Raw genomic sequence first — 21,952 nt, 5'->3', positions numbered from 1 at the left:
GCTAATATCCCCGAAAATCAAAACTGATATTCGCAGCCTGTGACACATGTTTAACCCTATTCCTGGCGGGGGGGGGGGCCTCAGGAGCCCCCCCTGAGGTTTTTTGGTTATTTCTCCCAAACGCGTTGAGCTAGGAAGCTCAAATTTTCTGACTTTTCCTAAAAGGCTTCTACGCAACATGTCTGAAAATTTTGAGTTGATCTGACCTCAGGTCAGGTCACCAGAGGCGGTTTGGTGACCCTACCTCAGAAAAGTTTGCAATCACGCCAGAGCTAGAGTTTTTGACCGATCAATTTCTTCTCTTCAGGCTTTAGTTAGGGTACCAGTATGTGCAATTTGTATATCTCGGAATTTTGATATCGGTGACCTAAGGTCAGGTCAGTTTCGCGACCTCCCCATTATAAGTCAATGGGGGGAAAATCAACTCCCTGTTTTTACCACTAAAACGGGTCGGAATGGCCCCATATACCATACATGACTTCATATACGATCAACCTTCACTACCTTGAGGTCTGTTTTGCTGTTGGGCAGCTGTGAGGTCATGTGACGTCATCAAAGGTCACCAAAGGTTTTTGGCTAATAACTCCGTACAAGAACAAGATACAGACGCGTGGATGGTCTCATTGTGTTCAGCTCGTCAAGACGCATCGAATGATATACATGATGACCTCGAGGTCACGTGACCTGAGGTCAACCTTTGACCTTGACCTTGCGAGGTCAACATATACATCATTCGATGCGGATTGACGAGAGGATCACGATGATGCCCTTAGTTTGTTCCTATCTTGACTAATTCGAAAGTTATTCGAGAAAAACTCTCTCCATGTCTAGCGCCGCCATTTTGACTTTTTCGACCCCTGTGACGTCATCTTTGACCTGACCTGAAAATGACCTTTGTAAAAATTGTAGATCTTGACCGTGCGTATCCGATGCCGTTTACCGTTTGTCGCTATCTTGCTTCGTTCTCGAGATCTCAGGGGGGGGGCCGAATCGGCCCCCCCGCCAGTTTCTTGTCCCGGCGGAGCCCGCCAGGAATAGGGTTAATGGGTAATTTTGGGCGTATAACACGGTGGTGACATTCATTTTATCATATGTGTACGTGTTTGTTTCAAAAAGTTCAATTTAAGAATTGCATGTATCATATAGTCGTGAAGTAGTCACGAAAAATTGCCAAGATTCAGTTCAAGATTTTGGAAAATGCGAAACGATAATCAAAAATCGAAGACAGCCATTTGATTGTTCATGGTATTGGCAGTCTAATGGCATTTACGGCATGTCTGTATCTGTATTCTGTGATTTTATATGAATTTTTGAACATATGCCGGTTTTGGTCGAAAACTCAGAAATCATGACGTCACTAAAGCCTTAATATCTCAAAAATTTTCAGACTGATTTTTTTGAAACATTGTCACAATAAATTTCAATTAATTCCCTACAAGTACATCAATTTTGGCGCGCCTGCGGCGCGCCGTTTTTATGCTATAGCGCGGCGAAAAAAGTGGGGGCGTTTAACGCCACCCCCCAGCAACTCGCGGGTTAAGTCGACGGCAAGGATCGCCTGATAACCATCATGACCTTGACCTCAGGTCAAAGTTTAAGATGGTCTCAAAAGCCAAATTATAGTTAACTCGACACGTCTCGACGAGAGGAACACGATGCCGGCAAAGACGCAATGTCGTGCATATCTAAGGTAAACTAATTTTGCCGTAAAATAAATCGTCAAAACAGCTAATTTAAGCGTTGTTGCCCTCTAGAGGCTACACCGTTGAACTTAGGTCAACTTTGAGGGCTTATTCCAGAAAGCGTTAAAAGAGCTACTGAATGCGTATTTCTGCGGCGCTTTAGCTCCATTAGCTTCCGAGCTTGTGGGCCGATTTGTAAAAAATTTAAAAAGGGGAAAATTGACCTTTGATGACCTTAAGTGACCTGATCTTTGGCTTGATCTAAAACATGACTGTAGTTTTTCATGATTTTTTATGTTATTTTGAATGCCGCTTACCGCATCTTACATGCAGCTTACTCCTGTGCCGCCAAGTGGCACAGGAGTCCAGTTAGGTGTATTCACCCCCCCCCCCAAAAAAAAAACTGGCATTGCGAGCGCCGAGCGCGGCCCCGCGCGGGTTAAAGTCTCTGTCATTGACATAGCATGCGAGCTATTGCATTAACTAGCCTCACGAGCCACTGTCAGCATACTGCCCGAGTAAACATCCTGCCCGTGAGATGAAAGGTGGGTAGTATGCATACTACCCGGGCAGTATGCAAACTACCCGGGTGATATGCATACTGCCCAAGGGGTCGAGTAGTATGCATACTACCCGGGCGGTATGCATACTGCCCGGGCTGTTGGGTAGTTTGCATACTGCCCGGGTAGTTTGCATACTGCCCGAGTTAGCATATGGCCCGTAACATATATGTATATAACAGACGAACTGGCGGCGGGGGAGGGGTGCGGGTGCAACCAACAGACGGACAGGGGGAGAGTAAGGGCACAGCCTCCAGCTGGGTACGTCTCCCGAGTCCAGACATGGGCAGAGGGTGCGGTGCAGCCGTCGGACGGCCGGGCTGGAGAGCGGCACTGGCGCCAGCCGCGCTGGTGTCGGTCTGTCTGTCGGTGCCCGGGGCTGGGCTGGGTCCGCCTGCCGTCTGCAGTCCGGACAGTCATCGCCCCGCGCCGGTCACCTTGGCCAGCGCGGCGGCCGGCCGGGGTCGTGGCGCCGGACCCCGCCTGATCAGCCCTCCCTCCGACACTTCCCTCCACGGAGGTGCAACGGGTCCGCGCCGCGCCGCCATACCAACTACGGGGCTGACTGCCGAGCCAACTTTCCAGAGCATTATTGCCCATGAATGCATGCATGGGGTATGCATGCAGCTGCCCGGGCATTGCCCTGGAGTTGGAGGCTGTACATGGGCTAACGGAACAGACAGAGGTGACCGGCTGCCCGTGGCCGGGCCGGTCCTGCGCTCCTCGGCGGCGGGCCGGTCCTGCGCTCCCCGGCTGCCCGTGGCCGGGCCGGTCCTGCGCTCCTCGGCGGCTGGCCAATCCTACGGCAGATGGTGGTCCTGCCTTGGTCCTGCCGGTGGCCGGGCCGGTCCTGCGCTCCTCGGCGGCTGGCCAATCCTACGGCAGATGGTGGTCCTGCCTTGGTCCTGCCGGTGGCCGGGCCGGTCCTGCGCTCCTCGGCGGCTGGCCAATCCCATCGATCAGCAGCGCCGTTCAGACGTTCTAGACGTTCAGTTAGAGGCACTCCAAAGAGGCACTGCTAGCACCCGTCACGGAGCGAACTAGCGAATTTTGTTTCAGTCTATAACTTAGGCATAGGTACCTGCATAGATAACATGAATCATGTTTCTATGCTATGAACCTGTAAATGACAGAAAGGTAGACAAGAAAAGTAACTCATGGAAAGCAAGCAATGAAATCATACACACACATGTTTAGGTACTAAGGCATATCATAAGGTAAGGTCATATAAAATCATATTCAAACCAAGAGAATCAGAAACCATCTTCCCCATCTATCACCCCATTATACCTATCAGTATATAAATTCGGCACTCACGGTTAGAAGAAAATTACTTTTGATGTGTTTTTTTCTAGCAAAACTTATTAGGTGAATTAAAAATGGGATTTTTTTACTACCATTGTTATGACCATGCCAACTATGCGTCGAGTCCTCCCCGCTCCTGCAATAGTTCCCATCGGCTAGAAAAGAAACCTAGGGGAGGGATACCCGGGTTTGTGAGTTGACGTTAGATATGCGACGCGTCTCTAACGAACGCGTCTCGGATGAACTCATGGCAGACATGGTAGCCATGAATCCGACGACGTCCAGTGGATTAGATGACGTCAGTATTCGGCTACTGCAGAGATCTTTTGGAGGCATTGGCTGCCCATTACTCGATGTCATCAATCGTCGTGTCGTCAATGCCGAATGGGAGTTGGGAGTTGGGACAGAGCCTAACACCTGGAAACAAAATTGCTATAATTCACCAAGTTGTATAAAATTAAAACTCAACTATTGCTGTCTACGGTGTCAATTATCCATATAAACGGGACATGCTGTGATATTGCTTATTTTACCACATGTGTATTATTTTTTTCCAGGTGCCAATATGGGTCTCTGGGGTAAAGCTGAAATTGTGGGAAATTTTTCGGCGTTGTCCCAACCTGTTAGTTTGATGCATATAAGCCTCTATTCCTTTAAGCCTGTGATTTTGCAGTGCAAAAACACTGTCGGCGGATTGAACCGTCGTTTTTATTGGGCTCGGCACGGCGGCACCGCCATTCAATTCCAGGCGCGGCCGCTGCTTCACTCAGACGGCTAGAGGGAAGCGAAGAAGGATGAGGGTAGGGGCGTGCTCTGAAACTTTGAGACTTTTTTCCATTGGGTTCATTTATTCATGTTAAATTTAAAATTAGTTTTGAAAGTGAAAAAATAAAATAAAAAGGTTTTCGGCATTCCCCGTAATCCATTTCGGCATTCCCCATAGGTTTTCGGCATTCCCCGTAGTTTCTCTTTTTGGACATTTGTCTTTATCTCAGCTGACTCAAATATCAATGACCCAAAAGCACATTTGCGATGTATAGTCAATTGATGAGGCTTGTCAGAAATGTCGCTGGATTTTCTACTGCCGGCTTTGTTTGTCTGCTACAGAGTCTCAAACAGAAAAGTTTCGGCATTGCCCCACTTTCCCCTATATGACATAGCAAAACCCTAGACATCTTTCCCCGTGCTCTCCCCTACAATATGCCGATGATACGCAAACCTTAGTGACCGGAAAGAGAAACAAGCTACAGCAACATGTGACAACCATAGATAACACCCTATCGGTCGTGCTTGATTGGTTCACTAGCCACTCTATGAAAGTAGACACAGCTAAAACACAACTGATTGTATTCGGTACGAAGGCTATGCTGCGTCATGTGCCTCCTGTTAGTATTAAGTTCGGCCCAACTGTCATTACTGAGAGTCACACAGTAAAGAACCTTGGCGTGGTGATGAATAGGCACCTCACCTTCAAACCACACTTCGATCAGCTTGTAGCGAGGTCGACAGGCATACTGATTACCCTGTCTCATGCCAAACATGTACTTCCTAAAGAGACGTTGGTTCAGTTCATGTGTATCTTCACTGCACTTGTGCTCTCCTCTATCAGATATTGCATCGCACTGTATGGCACTTGCGGTGTAACGCAGCTCCACCGAGTAGGTACAAAAGTTGATCAATTTTTGTGCGCGGATTGTGAGCGGAAGGTGAGGAAGTACGATCACATATCTGATGTCGTAAATGGCCTCCTTCGTTGGCAGGGGCAGGGCTGATCAACTGGTCTGCTCTTCTGCCTGCTGAAGAGAGTCATGTTCACGGGTTAGCCAGGCGACATAGCCGCAATGTTGACTACTGCTGACCATGGTTATGATACGAGACAATCTCACCAGCTGAGGCGCTCACATGCCGTAGGCACCTCCGGAGTCCGTCGCTTCAGTTTTAGGGCAGCTGATTTGTACATTACAACCGCCTCCCGCCTCATGTGCGTAATGCCCAGCATATATCTATCAGTTCAAGCGCCGTCTTAAATATTTTCTTCTAGACGATGACATGAGGCGATGATACCTACGAATGTGTCTGGTTGGCCGATTGACCTCTGACCCTTGTGGTGGTGATGGTGTGTGTGTGTAGGGGGGGGGGGGGGGTGTCTGATGTGTGTGTGTGTGTGTGTTTTCATGTCATCCTTTTATTGTCATCTCGTTTTATGTCCCACCTTTTTATTCACAAGACGTGTAGCCGCAGGGCTGCGGAGTCGGAGTCGGAGTCGGAGTCGGAGTCGGTCGGAGTCGACAGTTGGGGCATTCCACGATAGACCATACCAGGCCCGTCACCCTCATCTCTCAGATTTGAATGAAAATTGGTACAAGGGATAATCATAGGCTCCAAAAACACCTGTCAAAATATCAGACTTCTCAGATCAAAACTTTTTGAGTTACATTGCATAATATTTTCTAAACTTCAGATTGTAAGGGTGAGTTTGATGAGCTATAACTCAAAAACGAGCTAAGCAAGCAACAAACAGTAAACAGCTTTGAACTAACAATGAATCAAAGATTAATACAGTATTTTTAAAATTGGAAAGAAAAGCTTAACATATTGAAAAAAGTCGTAGTATTTTTTAAATTGTCTATAATGGCCCTTGGGACCAAAATTTTTGCCATTCTTATTTTTTTTTTCAAAATAAACCTCAGGTCCTTGAAAATCGACATGCAAAAAATTAGAAAGGTGTTCTTTCTATAAGTCCCTCATTTAAAAGTATACAAAATGAGTTTCCGGGGGTCGGTACGACCCCAGCTCGCCGTTTCGCCCCTAATGGAGCTAGAACCTTGCGGAAAAAACGAGCATGTGCGCCGTTACAAGATGCATCGAATAATACCACATTTTAAGGTCTCGGTTTCATTGGTGACCCCTGAGGTCATTTCAAGTGACCCAAATTACGGGTCCGGTTTTTGATAGATAACTTCGCAACAAATGGTCGCAGAGCCGCGATTTTAGCATCTTTGTGTTTGCCTAGCTCCGTCGCGTCGAATGGTATACTGTTTGTTCTGGTGAAGTCAGCTTAACCCTCGCCCGCACATGCCATTTTCCCATCCTAGAACGCACATGGGGGGGTGGTTGCCACCCCCCCCCCGCGCCATTTCGTTCCTGTTGGAGATAGAGCTTAGCAGTAAAGACCAAAAAGATTCTTTGGGAAGAGACGAATCCAATGATACCCAGTTTTACCTTCTCAGGTCAGTCATTGACCTTCCAGGTCAGGTCAAACTAAAAAATGTTGCTGTTTTGGGTCACCGTTGGATATCAAGTGCGCTGCTTATCAAATACCGATGACGATGCTGTTTTCTGGTGCCAAGCCAGCTAGAACCTCTTTGTCACACTATCCGACCAGAATTTTGCTGCTGAGGTCATTTCAGGTCAAGTTAGGTCAAGGTCAGTTATATGTGTTTGTATGTCTGTGTGTGTCTGTGTGTATACTGATGTGTGCACCGATTGTTTTTGGGTCCATATCACATGAAATCATGATCTGAGAAGCTTTTACCAAAAATGCAGTCAAAAAACTTCACAAAAAGTAAATTCAGCTTGCCTAAAACGCAATTATCTTAGATGACCTAGGTTGACCTTGACCCTGACCTTGACCCCCGTACATTGTCGAACAACATGTTCCATGATAGGTGGGAGGTAAGACTGGCAGAAAAGGCCGAAATCAGGGTGTGAAAAGCTCACAAGGCCCATGGCAAACGCAAGATGTTGAGAATTGGCCATTTGGGTCATGACATGACCTGAAAAACAAGGGCATATCTCCGAAACCAAAAAACACAGAAACTTGAAATTTTCAGTGGACATCAAGAAAGGATAGACGAGCAGCTATACGAAAAATCAGCCTTCTAGCTCTAAAAATGTTGAGTGCAGAGCAGAAAGACTGCCTGGGGGGGGGGTGGCAACCACCCCCCCCCCATGTGCGGGCGAGGGTTAAGTCGCTAACCTCGGGTCAGCACACTGCCGTGTATTTGGCTCCGCGCCCCGACCGGGCGGCCCAGCCGGCAGCCAGCCCCCGGGCATCACGTAACCGCTCGAGTCCGCGGCAAAGCCAACCAGCGCGGCGCTGGACAAACAGCGCCGCTACAGAGATGGTTAACAGTCGGGTCAGGCCACGAAGCTGAGTGAATGAGATCATATTGCACATCATTCGATTTGCAATGTCTTTCCAAGTCCATTGGTAGCTTTCCCGTCTCTCTAGTTCAATTTGATCGAGAGTTATTGACGAAAAACTCTTATGACCCTAGTGACGTACGAATGACGTCACGAAAGATCAACAATGCAAAAGTGAGGCGAAAATGACTTCAACTGAACTTTCAGTAACCAGTGATGTCACTAGGCAGCTTTACCACACCATTTGTAGGCTCTTTTCCGAAATCACAATTCGAGACCATTACGGTGACGCAAAAAAGTACCTACATTTATAGAAAGAACACCTTCCTAATTTTTTGCATACTACTTAAAAATGATCCAAAAATGTTTTTAAGTAAATAAAAATTCAAAAAATATTTGGTCCCAAAGGCATAAAAATGCAAATTAAAGGAAATTCGAGGTGTTATATATCAAAAATAGTGTAGGGGAAGGTGGGGTAAGACGGCCCAGCGGGGCAAGACGGACCACCAGCCCTCCCGGCTGAACCGCTGCTGGTATCTACTGCTTTATGCACTCACTATGTTTGTTTTCCTTCGTAACAATGGCCACCTTGAGCTCATGCTGCTAGGATGCATAGCTTTTGAGTTATTGAGAAAAATGTTGTTTTTCGTCACACCGATCTAATATAAGAGGTCTACGGGTGATTCAATTACGGCGCCTTTCCTGCATGATTAGTTTCTATTTTGCACTTTACTGTGAAGAACAAAGTTATAAACTTAGTTATAGTCACACTTTAGGAAAGGCAAGGTTTTGCAATGTTGGGCTATTTGACATATACGTCATGATAATGACAGAATTTAGATTTTTTTTTTATTCAGGCCTCCCTCCAACGGGCACTTATGGCCCATTTACAGGAGGGCTCCTCCTCCTCCTGGCCCTTGTACCCCCACCCCCCAGGCTACGGCTGAAGTGGGAGCCTACCCCACACCTGGTGACACAGCCGGGGACGACGCCCGCGGAACGGGCGGGATTTGGGGCAAGACGGACCACTGTGGTCCATCTTACCCTGTGGTGGTCCATTGTACCCTGCATATGGAAAGTTCTTTTCCAAAACATTGACACAAGTTTAAGTAAGCTAATTTTTCAGGAAGGAATCTTTGTTGCATGTGAGCCATGCATGTAAGTGCTCAGTTAGCATGCATTCATGCCAAACGACAATCAACACACATGTTCCCAGCTTTTGGCTGCACTTCCATCACACATGAGTAAAGAATGAAGGCTAATTTTGTTATTTTACCATTCTGGTTACTTTTTCTTACAAGAGCACAGAGCAGAAGTGTAACACACATGAACGGATAGCAGGCACTGCTGGGTGGTCCGTCTTACCCCACGTTTTTTCTTGACTGAGCTTTTGACATGTCCCTCTTTAAGAGCATCCACCACCTAGCTGTCTTTAATTTGAAATTTAGTCTTTACACATATCAACAGAGGAAGGATTGAGCATTCCGAAGACTATAAATAATATGAATTACGAGAGCAGTGTAGCAAGATATGCGGCCTCAAACCTTAGCTGGTCCGTCTTACCCCACCTTCCCCGAATCCCCTATACATATTTCAAAATTTTGAAAATGCATATTATTCTTTGTTTCAATGCAAGTTTAATGCCGTATAGCATTTGGCATTTGGATTATCCGTCTTAGAGTTACAGCCCGCCAAACTTGGGGCTGCAACGCAAGATCCAAAACATGTTATACACTATAACTCAAAAAACCACTCATCTGATTAGCTTGAAATTGTTACAGGAGGATTCAGAGCCCCTGATTACCTACCCCTTAGACCAATTATCGTTAAAATCCGAGAGATGAGGGTGTCAAATTCGAAAGAAGTGGTACGATCTATCGTGGAATGCCCCAGTTGTGACCGGAGTCAGAGTCGGAGTCGGAGTCGATATTGGAAACCCCAGCCGGAGTCGGAGTCGGAGTCACCGAAAATCTGTCGACTCCGCAGCCCTGCCAGGTGTGCGGAGTCGGAGTCGGGAGTTGGAGTCGATCGGAGTTGACATTTCTGCCCGGAGTCGGAGTGGGAGTCGGAGCTGGTTTTTGAAAGCCGGAGTCGGAGTCGGAGTCGGAGTCGCCGTAAATCCATCGACTCTGCAGCCCTGCGTAGGTAATTTTTAAACAGTCACTGTAAGGTGGAAAGTTGCTAAATATATGAATTGAATGAATTGCAATCGGCGAAATGTGACCGTTGATGACTTTGTTGACCGAACTTGACTGAATTATTTTTTTTTCCGTTATTTTTTTGCGCTCTTTCGAACGCCGCCTTCTGAGTGTCGCCGTGTGTCCCAGGATCAGAGATAGAAGGGGCGGGGTGTTCAAAGATCCCCCAGCAGGGCGTGAAACTCCAGGAGCCCTGCAGCGGGGCGCGGGTTCTTGAGTTATTGCAAATAGGCAGCAGGGACGCTAAATGCCCTCCCCTCCCCTCCCCCCTCCATCATCGCTCAATGGCGGGTGGTATCCAGTCGAATTTCTTGATGACTTTTGCATGCTGCCATGTCGCAAAGAAGGAAATCCATCTGACAGTGCATTTCACTCGCGCAGACACAGACAGACAGACACACTGACAGATCCGCGGGGCGCGGCGGCACATGTGACACGCTGCGTCAGATTACCTGTGTGAACGCCAGGTGCCCACTAGCGCCACCTGCAGGGGACAAAACGAAACTCTGAGCGCGGCCGGGGCGGCAGCCGGGGCCCGGCACCGTCACCCAGACGGCCCCCCCCCCCACTCCCCCCCGACCGACACTGCTCGCTGCCGGCCTCTGGAGACGATTCACCCCCCCCCCCCCCCAGGCCCTGTTGGTCCCGAGATTCCGATCACCGCGTGACTCCGGCTCAGCTGGTGTTTCAACTGCAGCGTTCGTCTCTGGACGAGCCGCCTCACATATAGCGCTCGCCGTCTGACCAGCTCCTCGGTCCGGGCGCCGACATCGGGACGCAGCGCTGCGCTGCACCCCCGACCAGAGGTCGGCGACCTGCCGCTTCCTCGCAGTTCAGTCCGGACCACAGACGACACGTATTGCCACAGGGTACACAGACGCAGCCCACAGTTCGGCGCCGGACGGAGTACAGGAACACACAGTGCGAACACATACGGCGGGCGGGTACGACACATCGGGAGCACACACGGGGAGCACACGCGGCGGGCGCGAGCCGTAACGAGACGAGCTCCGAGATCCATCACACTTTGACACCTATTAGATAGGCCGGCTGCTAAGCTCACTGTGAGTGTAGACATTAGAGACCCGCTGGGGGTCGTTCTCACGGGACTGACCTTGGGCCGGTGACCAGAGACCAGGCAGCCGGGCTGTCCGCCTCCCCGGAACACCGCCCGCTGCCTACCGGCCAAGGTACAAAACACGGCGCCTTCCTGGACGCCGGACCAGTGCGTCGAAATCACCGTCAGTCCTTCCAGACACCAGCGCCGGTGTTTTTAATGCAGGATGCTGTGCACCTTCTGAAGACGGCGAGCAGGGGTCCAGCTCAACGTGGGTATGGGTATCACAGGTGCTGCTGGGCAGCTTCGGCAGTTGACCGCTGCGCGGCGCTGCTTGTCGGCCGTCAGAGGACGCCGCGGTCGCCGAGCCGGCGCCGGCCGGCCGACACGGCTGGCTCGGTCTTCACGCGTGCAGTGGTGAGCTCGCTGCTGACGCGCTCCAGCTTGGCGTGCGTGACGAGCGCCAGCGGCTGAGAGGTGGCCGGCAGCGTCAGCGCCGGGTTGGCCACGGCGATAATGGCGCCCGTGGAGGAGGCGATCACCTGGTGGAGGAACAGTCGCCGTCAGCCGCCGCCGGCACAGCAAACTGCTGCCTACAGCTGCCTACTGCCCGCAGCTGCCTACCGGCCGCAGCTGCCTACCGGCCACGCTGCCCGCCACAGCTGCGTACTGCCGTCGGAAATTTCGCCACACCCATTGCACGGTGCTATTGACAACACAGCTGCTTATTGAGGTGTCATTGAACAACCTAATGCGTAGAGTAATGGCCAGCGAGATAGTGAGGTACCGAACCAAATGGCATTTCCGAGCTGCTGTTTATCTGTGATTCAGAGAGGAGAGCTGACGGATGGCGTGTTCGGGTCACCACTGGTCGGCTCGGGTCACCACTGGTCGGCTCGGTGCCCCGCTCCCCGGGTGTGGTAGGTAATAGGTGGGTCACCACTGGTCGGCTCGGGTCACCACTGGTCGGCTCGGTGCCCCGCTCCCCGGGTGTGGTAGGTAATAGGTGGGTCACCACTGGTCGGCTCGGGTCACCACTGGTCGGCCCGGTGCCCCGCTCCCCGGGTGTGGTAGGTATGTAAGGTGACGCACCTGGCTGGACAGCAGCCCGGGAGCCGCCGACAGGGGCGGCAGCCGACCGGCGGCCGGCGCCCTCAGTGGCGGCGAGCCGGTGCCGTCCGAGCGCGGCGAGGCCGGCCGCCGACCCCCGCCGCCGGCTGCAGCGCCGGCAGCACCGCCAGCCGGCTCCGACTCCGTCCGCGGCCCGTCCGCTCCCGACTCCTGGCGAGGCACAGGTCACAGGTCACGTGCCGTACCGCCGGCCACAGGTCACAGGTCACGTGCCGTACCGCCGGCCACAGGTCACAGGTCACAGGTCACGTGCCGTACCGCCGGCCACAGGTCACAGGTCACAGGTCACGTGCCGTACCGCCGGTCACAGGTCACAGGTCACGTGCCGTACCGCCGGCCACAGGTCACAGGTCACAGGTCACGTGCCGTACCGCCGGTCACAGGTCACAGGTCACAGGTTACAGGTCACGTGTCGTACCGCCGGTCACAGGTCACAGGTCACGTGCCGTACCGCCGGCCACAGGTCACAGGTCACAGGTCACGTGCCGTACCGCCGGTCACAGGTCACAGGTCACAGGTTACAGGTCACGTGCCGTACTGCCGGTCACAGGTCACAGGTCACGTGCCGCACCGCCGGTCACAGGTCACAGGTCACAGGTCACACTTGTCAAAGGTCACAGGTCACACACAGGTCACCCCCCCCCATAGGATTTTTTTTTCGCGATAGCTCCGAACACGTTGGCGATAGAGAGCTGAAACTTGACATACCTGACTTTTGATTCAAGCCGGATCTTTTGACACCAACCGCATTTTCGTGTCAGGTCAGGTCACTGACCTATGACGTCCTAAGTGAACCTCTGCACGGTCTTCAGATGTCGCAACTTCGCAACGCCCTCACTGCCAGAGGAGCTTCACAGGGAAATGAAACTTGCAGGATCTAGTATCCATTACGAGTCTCACAACTTTTATATCTCGGATGTTTCCTAAAGGTCATATGAGGTCAGTCATTTTCGTGACCTCCCCATTATAAGTCAATGGGGAAAAATGAAAACGGCTATTTTGGCGCCGGGAACGATCTCTAACTATCTCAAGCACATAGAATCATGATTTTATGCACTCCTTGCAAGGTAAGATGCGTCACTTTTGCAATTCTGACCTTGCGTGACGTCATTCATGACGTCATCAACGTCATATTAGTTTTTCGTCAATAACTCCCCGATCAAATTGAGCTAGCGAGTCGGGAAAGCCACCAATGGACTCAGAAAGACCTGCCGAATCGAATGCTATGCGACATGACCTCCTTCGACCAACTTCGTGACCTGGGGGTGCTGACCTGACCGTGACCTGAGGTTAACACCCTAAGTTGACCTCACCCAAACAAAAAGTATATCATTCGACGCGCGTGAGAGAGGCCAACACGATGATGCTGCCAAAATCGCGGCTCTGTGACCGTTTTTTTGCGAAGTTATCCACAAAAAACGGAACCGTACCTACCTTGGGGCACTTGACCTGACCTCAGAGGTCACCGGTTGACCTCGGAACTTAAAATCGGGCATCAATCTCTGCGTCTGGTAACGGCGCACACGCTCGTTTTTTTTCGCGACGCACTAGCTCCACCAGGGGCGAAACGGCGAGGGGGGGATCGTACCCCCCCCCCTCGGCCTTCGCTTATGAAGAAAACCAATAGGTCCGGCGAGGGTTAAAACAAACCTTTCTTGATAAAAGTTTAAGATTTAATTTTTTTACTGTTTAAGAAGTTTTGTTTCCTTTTAATTCTCGAAAAAAACCGTAAATTTTCGCCTATTTCGGGCGTTGCGGATGGTGGGCACCAAATGCCCTCTTGGATCGGCCAATGGTCAGCGGCACCTCGGTCTGTTCTGTTTGGTGTTTTCTGCGTATACAAACACCCGATAGCCCGTCCAGCGCTGAGCGCAGCGAGTCATTACCGCACAGCCGGCAAAGCACACGCCTCCCTGTGCGTACCTACGTACGACGTCCGCGTGCCCGTCGCAGCCCGCAGTTAGGTCTGCAGCCGGCCGGCACCAGCACGTGGAATGGCAGTATAGCAGCGACCCACTCACTAATTGTGCAAGGTCTCGTCAATGCGTCGCAAATACGTAAAATACAACTCGTAAATACGCGGATACTATGGTACAGGTCACCGCTGAAGTAATGTGCAGTATTCGTGGTGGACTGGACTGCAGCACACGGTGGACTGGGCTGGGGTCCACGATCCACGGTGGACTGGACTGGACTGGGGTCCACGGTGGACTGGACTGGACTGGGGTCCACGGTGGACTGGACTGGGGTCCACGGTGGGCTGGACTGGGGTCCACGGTGGACCGGACTGGGGTCCACGGTCCACGGCGGACTGGACTGCAGCACACGGCGGACTGGACTGGGGTCCACGGCGGACTGGACTGGGGTCCACGGCGGACTGGAGTCCACGGTGGACTGGACTGGGGTCCACGGTCCGTGGTGGACTGGACTGGGGTCCACGATTCGACAGTGGCTCACCGTTGGTGAAGGTACGCTGCTCATGGAAAACTGCGAGTCGTCGTCGTCGAAATCCATGCTGGATTTGAACAGCCTGCGAATGAGACAGGGGAGGAGGGAGGCGCTCAGCTATACCGCTAACATGGCGCCGGGCCGTGATCTCCCCGATCGCCGGCGGATGGCGACCGGCACGGGTCGGCTGGGGCATTCCAGGACGATTCAACAGCTCATGGGTGCAAATTAACACCCGACCCCCTCAGATTTTCTTCAAAATTGCTGTATAAGGTTATTCTGTGCCCAGAAGCCAAATCTCAGATTTTGAGACCTGTACGAGCAACGGTTTTTGAGTTATAACATTGGGAAATTTTGGAAAGTTAAAAAACATAATTGTATTTTAGTAGCTATATCTAATCGAAAACTTTTTTTAAACTATAAAAATTATACATATTTGAACTCGCCACATCACAAGCTTTCAGATGGTATGCAAAATTTGTCAAAATTTTGAATTTTAAATTTTCAAAAAATTGTTCAAAAATTTCTTTCAAATTTTTCAAAGTGTGGCCAGTTAAATAAAATTTATTTTTTTAGCTTTTATTAATGCTTAGGGTATTGGAAAACTATATTGTGAAAATTGGAGATAGGTATTTTTTATAAATATTTTATTTTATTTTTTTACTTCCTCCATGTAAATATACCATTTTGCTTTGATATGGTACCGACGGTGCTATCTCGGGAACGGATGACCGTAGCGCGCCGGACGAGGCGGCAATGGAAAGATCTCAACAAGATGGATCTAGACATTGTCCGAATGTTGTTCTTAAAGGTCACGGGTCAGGTCAAGGTCAGGTCACGAAAGGTCATGATGAATAAAAAGGGATTATGTGCATGCGACACATGTTTTATGGGTTATTTTCCAATTCAAAGTCAATGGTGATGGGCATTTGACGATTCGGGACAAAATCAGGTCAGTTCAGGTCAGGTCACGGTCAGGTCAACCAACCCTTGTTCAAAAAAGGAAATACAACACACATTTTGGTGACCAGCTCGTTGAAATGTATTGGGCACACATGTCACCAACAATACAGTGCACAGACAGCCACCATACAGACACACGGCAGGGGTGCTAGCAAGTCTACGCGGGCTCACTTTCGTCTTTTCGGTGCCCTACTGCGTTGCACTTTCACCAGCCGGCCTGGTCCCCCTGACAACTTTGAGACTCGCAGTGTCTCGTGGTTGACCGGAATAAAGCAGTGCAGACTCTGCGTGCCTTTCACTGCCACCGCTTTGCTGAAACGCTCCTTGAGGTGTTCTGCAGCTTTTTCGACTTCGACCCTCGACACCGAATACAAAGTTCACTGTAGTCTCGAATTTGTCACTTAAAAACTCAAACATTTCGGTCGCGTTTGTGATTTGCTCCCTTGTGGGCCTGCGTAGACTCTCGAGAGCGGTCGCTCTCTTCACGGTGCCTCCCACACCGTCACATGCGCCTTTCCCGTGCGAGGTGGCAAAAAATTGCCAGTCGCAGTCTAGCCCAAAGTCACTTTTGTGAGCGCAGATATTTGAAAAGTTGAAGCGGTTTTTGTACTGTGCTGCTGAGCCGTCTGAAAAGTATCTGATTTTAGTCAAAGACGGAATTTTTTCCTTCAGTCGTGGAATCAGAGCCTTTTGGAAAGCATGGACAGCGGTCGTGTTGTGCTTTTGATTATCTGAGATAATGCAGAAGCTCTGGTGCTGTCCCTCTCCATTCTCCCTCCAGTACACCGATGATTCCGATGATTTTATTGTGCTGTTTTGACCGCATGGACCGGCGCGTCGTCTGTCACCGCGTCAAGGCTCATTCGAGCGAGCCGAGCTCGCAGTGACTGGTCTGTCACAGGCGCAGATGATATAGCGATAGGTTTCGGGATGGGCCAAATGGAAATTTGGAAACGGAGACAAATGTAAAAATTATTCATTTCATTTCACTCATTACTCTAGTATAGCCATATATCATACAATTTTATTAGGTAGGTATTTTAATGCCGACATAGAAACAGCAACTTTACACATTGACCTAGGCATTGGCCTAATCTGACCTGATTTGGTCCCGAATGGTCAAATGCCCATCACCATTGACTTGGAATCGGAAAATAACCCATAAAACATGTGTCGCATGTCCCTAATCCCTGTTTATTCATCATGACCTTTCGTGACCTGATTTTGACCTTGACCTCACCTTGTGATTGCATATTTACTGATTCACCGCCTTTATAAATATGTTGGACGCATGCTGTGCGATTTTCACATCGCTTCATCATTATGAAAGTGCCTCAGGAGCAGCCGGGGAATGAGAGCCTGGAATTTTGGTCTTTGACCTGACCTTGACCTGACCTGTGACCTTTAAGAACAACATTCGGACAATGTCTAGATCCATCTCGTTGAGATCTTTCCATTGCCGCCTCGTCCGGCGCGCTACGATCATCCGTTCCCGAGATAGCACCGTCGGCACCATATCAAAGCAAAATGGTATATTTACACGGAGAAAGTAAAAAAATAAAATAAAATATTTATAAAAAATACCTATCTCCAATTTTCACAATATAGTTTCCCAATACCCAAAGCATTAATAAAAGCTAAAAAAATAAATTTTATTTAACTGGCCACACTTTGAAAAAATTGAAATAAATTTTTGAACAATTTTCGGAAAATTAAAAATTCAAAATTTTGAAAAATTTTGCATACCATCAGAAAGCTTGTGATGTGGCGAGTTCAAATATGTATAATTTTTATAGTTTAATAAAAGTTTTCGATTAGATATAGCTACTAAAATACAATGATGTTTTTTAACTTTCCAAAATTTCCCAATGCTATAACTCAAAAACTTTTGCTTCTACGGGTCTGACAATTTCAGATTCGGCTTCTGGGCACAGAATAACCCTGTACAGCAATTTAGAAGCAAATCTGAGGGGGTCGGGTGTTATGCACCTGTTGAATCGTCCTGGAATGCCCCGGCTGCGGCACGACCAATAACGCTCGATTTATCGTACGGTAGTCATAAACTCAAACGCAAGTATTACGCATCAATCAGGAAAATGAATACCTACATGTGCACTCAGTCTTGAAAGTATACCGCGCATCGGTGCGGTGGGTCCATGCACTCTCCCCTATATGCATAGGTACTGGTACATGCATGTAAGTGCATACCTGGCCACTTTCGCAATACCTATCTGCATGTGTGTAACGGTTCCAGGGCTACTGTCGGCGGCGGCCGGCCGGGCGGCGTCTCGCAGGGCGCGTTTTTCGGCGCGCGGGGCCCGGACCCCAGCAATAAAAACCGCCCGGCTCCTCTCTGCCGTATATGTAAAAACTCGCAGAGCCGCCGGCCTGCCACCGAACCACTAATGCGTGTCGTACGCTAGGAACAGCTGTGACACCAGGTAGCCCCGCGATCTGGGGGGGGGGGGGGGGGTAGCTCACCCTGAAAGGAAACGGGTAGTACGCGTGACGTCAGCGCCGCCAGCTGGCTGTCCTGTCTGTCCGGGGTGTCTGTATGTCCGGGGTGTCGTCCTGTCTGTCCGGGGTGTCTGTCCGGGGTGTCTGTCCGGGGTGTCTTGTCTGTCCGGGGTGTCTGTCCGGGGTGTCCTGTCTGTCCGTGGTGTCTGTCCGGGATGTCTGTCCGGGGTGTATTATCCGTCGGCAGGGTGTTTGTCCGGCCCGTGCCCCGCTCCCCTGCTGGTATAGGTACACCGGAATTTACTGCGAGATCGGCGGCCGAGCGCGACAGGCTGGTAACCGAAGCTGAGAATGAGGCTCGGACAGGGAAGGCGGCGCTTTTTTTTTACTGAAGCAACGTATTGAATAGCTGGAAAGCCCAGTAAATGATGCTGATGATACGAAGGCACCAAAACTACTTCGTAAATGTTCAAATGACTGATAAATTCGAATTCAGCTCGAAAGACTTGCCTAGAAACATGTAAAACTCGAAAAAGTGAACCAAGGTCACCATAGATCAATGACCTGACCTGACCTTCAGGTGGCCTTGACATCCAACCTACTATGCATTTCAGACCCCATGAGACCCTGTTTTTCGGCGATAATTTATTTAATATTTGTCCAATTGGCTTCAAATTTTCGCACAGCACATTTCAGCTCAAGCGCCAATTTTCGCTAATATGGTCTCTTAACAAAATATCAATTGTTAGGGTACTTGCCGTTGCCTCGTAATGTTAAAATCAGCTCCGTAAATCCGTCAGTGGAGTAGAGGCTATCCGTACGTAGGTGTGACGTCACAGGCACGTGACCATTTAGCTCCGCCCTCCCGGCGGACGGAGCGGTGACCTTGGCCGGTCAGTCGGATGCGTGGAGCCGACGGGGCAGTAGCCGCCGCACCCAAGGCCGATGCCGGACCGGGGCGGCTCGCATTGGACGTGGCTGCCTTGCGGTTGCCGTTGCAGTAATAACGATACAGCAGAAACTAGCGCTCGTTTTTAGCGCACTGGCCTTCGGTATTGCATTTATCGCAAATTATCAATAAAGATATATCTACTTTTATACTAAGGTCAGGGCTAGTGACTGCATTTTTGCTTGATTGAACGTCATTAAAAAAGGCCGTTGATGTCAATTGACTGTGAACTGATGCAAGACGTCAGTCAGTCTACGTCAAATTTGCAAGACATGGTAAACAGTTACGCCGTAGCATTTAAGAAGTGTGGTTAAAATATGAAATATATTATGCTTATGCGTATGCTTGAGATGGATTCATTTGATTGAACACCTTCAGAACTAGCCCATTTTATAATTGGCTAGATTGAGGTCACCGGACTGACTTGACCCCAGGCTTTCGTGTTGAGCTGCAAATAATAAATAATTAAAATACCTGTAAGTAAGTAACCTACTGCCTCACTATTGGAGAGCTTGAAAAGTTACACAAAAAGTTTCACAAAAAGACGCGATTTCTTTACTAGCCTATGCGCTTGTTTCCCTTATTCTGATGTCACATTTCTACCATGCGCAATAAATCGCACATCACATTTCTGCTCCCTTCTCAACGCTTCCCGAATAACGAACACAGCTCGTCAAGCGATGTCTGAGGCAATCGGAAGTGCTCGCGACTAATAATCGTACCTACTGTTTTTTTTTCTGCATAGTTAGGTAAAACAGCGTCTTCAGAAACAGCAATTGACGCAGCCAATCATATCGATATTTTCGAGTAGTGCAGAGGCTTCGCATAATGTCATAAGTGACAGAATAGTGGCACGACCTGACCATGAGGTAGGCGCCAGAATGTGCATTCATTCAGATATTCAGATAGCGCATGACTCAGCTCTCTATTTAATGTTGGTTCTGGGGAGGTTAATATCCTCATTTTGATTGTTCTTCATATTCTGAGCTGGATCGGTGCTGATATACCAAAAAGAGAGAAATGGTTATCAACTCTCCCAAATGAAGAGCAAGCTTTCTCTCAGACATTTCCTGCCGATTCCATGTATGTTTCCAGCGCGCGGCCCCCGTGCGACCTCCCCGCGGTGCTGCCGCCGACTGAGCCTGCATAGACCCAGCACGGTCACGGCCAGTGGGCGGAGCTTAGTTGGGCCCGGCGCAACGTGATTGGCCAGCGCTCCCATCCAATCCGCTGCGGTAGCGAACGAGTCTCTATCCGGGTGCAAAATCTAATTAGCATTACGAGCCAATGACAAGTGCTCTAAATATTGACATTTTGTTAAGAGACCATATTGATGAAAATCGGCGCTTGAGCTGAAATGTCTAATGTCAAAATTTCAAGCCAATTAGACAAAAACTGAAGAAATTATCGCCGAAAAACAGGGTCTCACGGGGTCTGAAATACATAGTAATGCATGGGAGCAACATTAAATCACATGTTTGAGCGTTGGAAACCACGAAAAGCTTGCAAACGCGCGGCTGATGCGAGCCGCCATACGCCGAATCGCGATTCCGGCTAAACATGGTCTCGGAAAGTAGGACACAGGTCAAAGGTCCTTTGGATCAGGGCCATGCAATTTTTAGGGTAGGTGTAAAATTGATTAATGCGAGGGTACTGAAAGTTTCGTCGCTCTCGGCCGCATTTTACGCGATTTATTCGCGAAAAACCTTAGGGGGTTGCATCAACTCCTCTGTGCCAGCGAGGGTTAAGGTCACATGAGGTCAGGTCGGTCACGTGGCCTCACCATTATATGTAACTTGTAAGTCAATGGCGAAAAACGAAAACTGCTATTTTGGCGCCGGAAGCGATCTAAAACTATTTCAAGCACACGGAGTCGTAATTACATACATGCACTTCTTCCAAGGACCATTGCTTCACTTTTGAATTGTTGACCATGCGTGACGTCATTTATGGCGTCACTAGGATCATAAGAGTTTGACGTTAATAACTCTCGATTAAATTGAGCTAGCGAGTCGGGAAAGACACTGAACTCAAGAAGACCTGGCGAATCGAATGATATGCGATATGACCTCTTTCAACCAGCTTCGTGACCTGGCAGCTCTGACCTGACCTTGACCCGATGTCAACACTAAGTTGACCTCACCCGAACAATAAGTATCTCATTCAATGCGCCCGAGTAAGGCGAATTCGATGCTGCCAAAATCGCAGCGCTGCGACCGTTTTTTTTTTTTTTGCGAAGGTATTCATCAAAACCAAACTCATGCCGTGGGCCACTTGACCTGACCTCAGAGGTCACCAGTTGACCTGAGACCTTTAAATCAGGTACCAGTCGCTGCGTCTCGTGACGGCGCACACGCTCCTTTTTTCGCGATGCTCTAGCTCCATCAGGGGCAAAATGGCCGGGAGGGGGGGGGGGGGGGGTCGAAGCGTCAGACTTCATCCGGTTTCGGGTTGGGTAAGTGTTTTGAGTTATCAGGGAGTGGTTCTGTTCAGGAAATTACCATTATTGAAATACCCACCACTCTTCCGAAGATATTCAACAGATTATCAAAATCCGAAGCCGTCCATTTACTCCATTTCGCACACCTTTACACTGGAGTAGTAGGTACCCTTAAACGGTTGGAAATGGAATGAATGGAGTCATTCAGCTTCAGAATAGGCTATATAATAGGCTATAATAGGCTATAATAGGCTATTCAGAATAGGCTAAGTTAGACTTGATCAATATGTTTTTTGTTGTATTTTGTGTTTGTTCTGTTTTTCTTAGTTTTGTTTTGTTCTTTTTTATTGTATTTTATTGTATTTTATTTCATTGTATTTTATTTTGTTTTTTTTTGTTTGTTTTTTGTTTGTTTTTTGTTTTGTTTTGTTTTGTTTTGTTTTGTTTTGTTTTGTTTTGTTTTGTTTTGTTTTGTTTTGTTACGTTTTGCTGGGTTAGGCTCTTCCGGTCTAACGAAACCATTCCAGAGCCGGAAGGATGATAGGAATTAGGAGAAGGCGTTGGTCTGGGCGGGCACCCTTGTGAGTCACGTGGGCTGAGCCCATCTAATTTGACA

The 21,952-nt window shown here is 49.2% G+C and overlaps 1 protein-coding gene across 2 annotated transcripts in view; it reads right to left on the bottom strand.

Moving 5' to 3' along the window:
- Positions 1–10,517: 10,517 nt before the first annotated feature.
- The window catches only part of LOC122364790 (NGFI-A-binding protein homolog), an 80,081-nt gene continuing 68,646 nt past the window's right edge, over positions 10,518–21,952 (bottom strand). For both annotated transcript variants that reach the window (XM_043335526.1, XM_043335527.1), the window contains exons 10-12: positions 14,537–14,609; positions 12,041–12,229; positions 10,518–11,490 (exon numbers count right to left, since the gene is read on the bottom strand). In XM_043335526.1, the coding sequence (XP_043191461.1) occupies positions 11,293–11,490; positions 12,041–12,229; positions 14,537–14,609 (460 nt within the window). In that variant the 3' untranslated portion in view covers positions 10,518–11,292. The remainder of the gene's footprint in view (positions 11,491–12,040; positions 12,230–14,536; positions 14,610–21,952) is intronic.

The sequence above is a fragment of the Amphibalanus amphitrite genome, unplaced genomic scaffold (genome assembly GCF_019059575.1).
Source record: "Amphibalanus amphitrite isolate SeventyFive unplaced genomic scaffold, NRLGWU_Aamphi_draft 000697F_arrow, whole genome shotgun sequence".
Classification (NCBI taxonomy): domain Eukaryota; kingdom Metazoa; phylum Arthropoda; class Thecostraca; order Balanomorpha; family Balanidae; genus Amphibalanus; species Amphibalanus amphitrite.
Note: the sequence above shows the minus strand (reverse complement) of the source record. Positions and strands in the feature narration are given on the sequence as shown.